This window comes from Thalia democratica, chromosome 6, assembly GCF_965202585.1.
Source record: "Thalia democratica chromosome 6, ktThaDemo2.hap1.1, whole genome shotgun sequence".
Lineage (NCBI taxonomy): Eukaryota > Metazoa > Chordata > Thaliacea > Salpida > Salpidae > Thalia > Thalia democratica.
Window position 1 is genome coordinate 45,507,700 of NC_139170.1, and position 4,749 is coordinate 45,512,448.

Genomic DNA, 4,749 nt, shown 5'->3' on the forward strand with positions numbered 1-4,749 from the left:
TTAATACTCTTACTATTTATTTTAAATTTTTTGTTTCAATGTGTTGGTCAATCTTTTTAGTTATCTGTATTTAAAGGATGGTAATTTTTTTCGACCACAACACGAATAGCTGACTTATGTAACAGGCCTAATTTTATAACAAATTAGTTAACATTAACTAGTTTGTAGTAAAATGTTATAATATACTTCCAAATTAAAAATCCAAAACGCCTCGGAGTGTCTTTTTTTTTCGTTCTTTAAAGTGTTGGTTTTAATCAAAAAGTTTAGAAACAAGTTATATTTTCAATCAAGATAAAATAAAAGTAATTACGAGGTACGTAACTTGAACCGTTCTTTGACACTGTATTAAATTAAGTGCTTTTAGTTTAATTATAAGTTATAAATAGCTTGAAATGGATCAAGTCATTGATTTTGTTTTTATTAAGAAACGAGCGTGAATAAAATGATAAAAATAAGTTGTTTCAGAGAAGCTTGGGTATAAATTAATTTTAAAGTGATAAGATGATATACCAGTCTAAAATTTATTTTCAGACAAACCAGACTAATCATTTCGCTTTAAAGTTTACATAAATAAATTTTCTTTTCTTTGTTTTTTTAGAAGACTAGAAGTATAAAAGTTTTAATTATAAAAATTTTCTTTACAATTGATCATGAAGCGACAAAGTAAAAATGCTCAAAACGAAATGTTTATTCTTAGGATCTGGTGCACGAAAAAACTTTTCGGTTATTGAGTTGCACATCACGGATACCTTTTAACGTCTTGTTCAAGAAAATATAGTCTTTCTAATTATTGCGAATATATTTTTTACTTTATTTACGTATAAAAGTAACTACTGTTTAGATTTTTCAGCTTTAATGCTTTTTATACTTTTAATAATGTATAACTTTTACTTCCTTCAAATTTAAATTAACTAAAATTTTGGTAGTGTAACGCAGCAATAATCATCCGTATCTTCCACCGCTTCACACGACTTGTCAAACCATTTTTCTTTTTGAACATCATATTCGTAAACTAAAGATGACCAATAAGTTTTAAACACAAAAAATTTATCGCCGACTACAACCCGGCATACATCGGTGATTTGACGGCAACAAACTTATTGCAAACATCGTCCAAAACTTCACAACAGTTTTTACTGTTCCCCCCAACTGTAAACAGCTTGTTATGTACGACAACTAAACCGTGGCCTGATTTACGCGACAACATGTCTGGCATTTGTGTCCAAGTGTTCCCAAACACATCATAAGACTCAGTGGTGTTTAAGTCTCTCAAATCAGTATTTCTTCCACCAGAAACTACGATTCTTCTTTTGAAATTGGCACAAGGGAAATATGATCTTTCCTGGTTCATTACGGCAACTTCTTTCCATCTGCGATCTCTTGCGTTGAGTTGAAAACATGAGTTAAATGCATGTTTCACGTGTGTTGCGCCTCCAATAACAAACAGCTCATCCATAAATGAACATGCACAAAATGCATAACGGCTGTCAAACATATCAGTTATTTTACTCCACGCATCAGTGCGAGATGAATATTTGTCTACAGACATTATATGTTTGCTATTAGAATTACAACCACCAAAAACGTAAATTTCACCTTTTAAACAAGCAGTCGAAAATGACCTTCGATCTTTGAGTGTGCTACTTACATTTCTCACAATGTTTAAACTACTAGCATCTAGATACTTAATATCTTCTACAGGCAGAAAACGCATACCCCCAAAGTTGAGTATTACAAATTCGTTCTGGCTACAATATCTACTCACTTTGGCCGATTTACTTTGTATATTTTTGCCTTCCAGGACATTATTTAGTATTTCAGTGCACCCATGCAGCTTAGAGAGTGATGACGTTTCAGTTGTGAGATAAGTTAAAGCGTCATCAGACAGCAAGGCGGGCCGCACTTTTAGCATCAAGCTTTTCGCAAACTCGCCCCGTTCGTCGATATCGTGGCTCAACCATCTGAAAGCAGCACGGCAAACTTCAACTTCAGATGTGATCAGCAACTCGGAACTTTGGAGTATTTTCGAAACTCGACCGATGTCTAATTCTAAAAAACTGCCATCTTCTACGACCATTGTGAAACAGCGTTCGATGTATCTCAGTGTTGCTTCGTGGACGCCCAACAAATTGAAAGCTTTCGTTAACTGGTGATAAGTTACAACTTTTTCTAGCTTAATTCTTTTTTCTACAAACTGACATAGTTTGTTCTCCACGTTTTTATGTATAAACATTTTGTTAAGTTTTAAGACGGAACATAACTGATGACCATCTAGCTCAACGTTTGCTGAAAAAAAGTGGTTTTAAAATCAAATATATATTAGGTTAAAATAACTTTCCTTAAGTTTAGAGTTGTAAAAAGATTAAAAGTATTAATTTTTTTAAAAAGAATATAATAACAAGATTTCAAAATAACAAACATCTATTGGTGGTATAAATGAATTAAGTTGTATTGTTTTTAAACTTCTAACTGAAAACTAACTTTATCGTTAATAATATTTATATTTGCTATAAGTATAGTTTTTATAATCTTACTTTATTTTTTAAATTTCATTCAATAAGAAAAAATATTAAATTTTTAAAATAAATTTCTGACTGAAAATTTTTCAACCTGTTGTAATTTTTAAATTATTCATCATACATTTAGCTTTAGAAGACTTTTAAAGCTATGATGGTGTTTTTAGATGTACTAATTTGTTTTTACAATCAATAAAAAGTCTTAATTTCAAATCTAAAAAATATCATAATAAACGTATAACAATAAGACGTAAATATTTTAATGAATTTCAAATATATTTTAGAGTAAAGTAAAAGCTTTTAACAAAAATACAAAATTTGTTCAAAATAATACCGATTATAATTCACTTGAAATCATTTTTTACGTCTATCTACTTGATCACGACATTAAAATACATTTAAACATTTTGCTTGAATTTTTATTAGATTAAAAACTCTTTTTTGTTTTTTATGTCTACTTTGAATAATAGTGACTTTGATTTTATTACTAAGTAAATGCTTTAACTATCTTTTTTTTTGTAGTTTCATTTCCAATTATTTTTGGAATTATTTTAATTTTGAATAAAAATTTCAACTTTGATATCAATAACCAAAATTAATTATTAATATTACCTTTTCAAAAATAAAAGAAGTCAATAATCTAATACATAGAAAAATTGAACAGACACTATAGTAATATCTTTCAATTTTTGCAATTATATGTTTATTTACAATAGTTTAATGCACTTTTAATTTCATTTTAATTAAATACGAACTTTTAACAGAACAAGTAAAATATTATTTTGTCTGTATTAGTAAAAGTAAATTAAAAAATACTTTTGTTAGCCTTACATTTTAGAAAATTAATTAATTCAAGACGAAATACGAACTAAAATGTTGAAACTAGCAAAAAAAAAGTAGTTATAAAATATTTTTCAATTTGATTTAGCAATATAAAAAAGCTCATATTTTATAATTTTTGCAAACTTCAAATATTTTTAGAGATATTTCAAATTTACTTTTTTTTTAAATTTTTTTAATCATATCTCGAAAAATATTTCTAATTTTGCAGAAAACAAAAATGGTTTTAAGATATTAAGAAGGTCTTTGTACATTCATCTGTTTCAAACATACACAACTATTGAGTTGTGGCATCTTAGTTTTTTTTTATACATAAGTTTTGGAATTTGAATTGTTCGATTTTTAATAGTCGTGCAACCCTTTTATAGATACAATAATAAAGAAATGCTAAAATATAATAGTAAGCACTTACTGAGTTTTATTTAGGCTCAATAAAAAGCTCCAACAAAAAATGTTTTATTATTTAACAAGTAAAACATATTTTACCTCGCTTTAAGTGAGTCTGGACACGCCCTTGTATAGAAGTAGTAAATAGTTTAATTGAGTAAACTGGGTTGAATTTCGTCAATAAAATGTTGCTGTACCACATTAAAAAAGAAAAAATCAAGTTTGTCGTTATAATATTTAACTTACTGCAGTTAATTCTGTTAATGATTAATAAAGGCCACATACCTGCGTGAGCATAGTTAATTAACTTAATAAATTTGTTCTCATCACAGCTTTTTGCAGCATTTTCGGCACATCTAGTCATATAGCTATAATTCTTGAAAGTTTCACAAACATCTTTTCTTTTCAGTTTCTTTTGGTGAATATCTTTAAAGTTTCCCTTTCTAGTTTTCTGAATGCCTTTTGCTGACATGACTTTTCTTTTCTTTTTTGTTATAATTTATCAAACTGAAAGCATTTAAGTGTATTGTAAAATAAGTGTAGGCATTGTTTTAGTTCATAAGAAACATTAATTTAAAACTCTCAGACTTTTTATAACTACTATTTTAAGAAATGATGTTCTCAACTTAGTAACAAATGCATAAAGTTGAGATAAATTAAAATGTTCTAGATTTCAAATTGTTTACCTAACGAAAATAAAGCGTTTAAATGTTTGGTACAATGACCTTAGGTACAAAAAAAATCAAACAATTTAAACTTAAGGTGTTCACAGAATTTAAATATCTTAATCAGGGTTTCAAATATTTTTCATGAGGCCCTCTTAAATAAAATTGAAAAGCTGTGGTTTCCTAAGACAAGAATTTAAAAAAACTATCCTAAAATAAATTTAGAACCTTTTCTTTTCACTCTTCACCATATATTCCAGATTTAAGTATAACTTTCAAAACTACCTTTAAATAACACCTGATACCTTTTTTTTATATTTTGCTCTTCACCATCAAATCCA

General features: G+C 27.8%; 1 protein-coding gene across 1 annotated transcript; it reads right to left on the reverse strand.

Moving 5' to 3' along the window:
• Positions 1-1,057: 1,057 nt before the first annotated feature.
• Positions 1,058-2,077, reverse strand: LOC145839150 (kelch-like protein 7). Its single transcript, XM_082946759.1, has one exon. The coding sequence runs from the start codon at positions 2,075-2,077 to the stop codon at positions 1,058-1,060; it is 1,020 nt and encodes a 339-aa protein (XP_082802885.1).
• Between the last annotated feature and the right edge of the window lie 2,672 nt (positions 2,078-4,749).

What these genes read in the sequence shown, in the direction of transcription:
- LOC145839150 (XM_082946759.1), bottom strand. Translation starts at nt 2,077, where the DNA reads ATGGTCGTAGAAGATGGCAGTTTTTTAGAATTAGACATCGGTCGAGTT.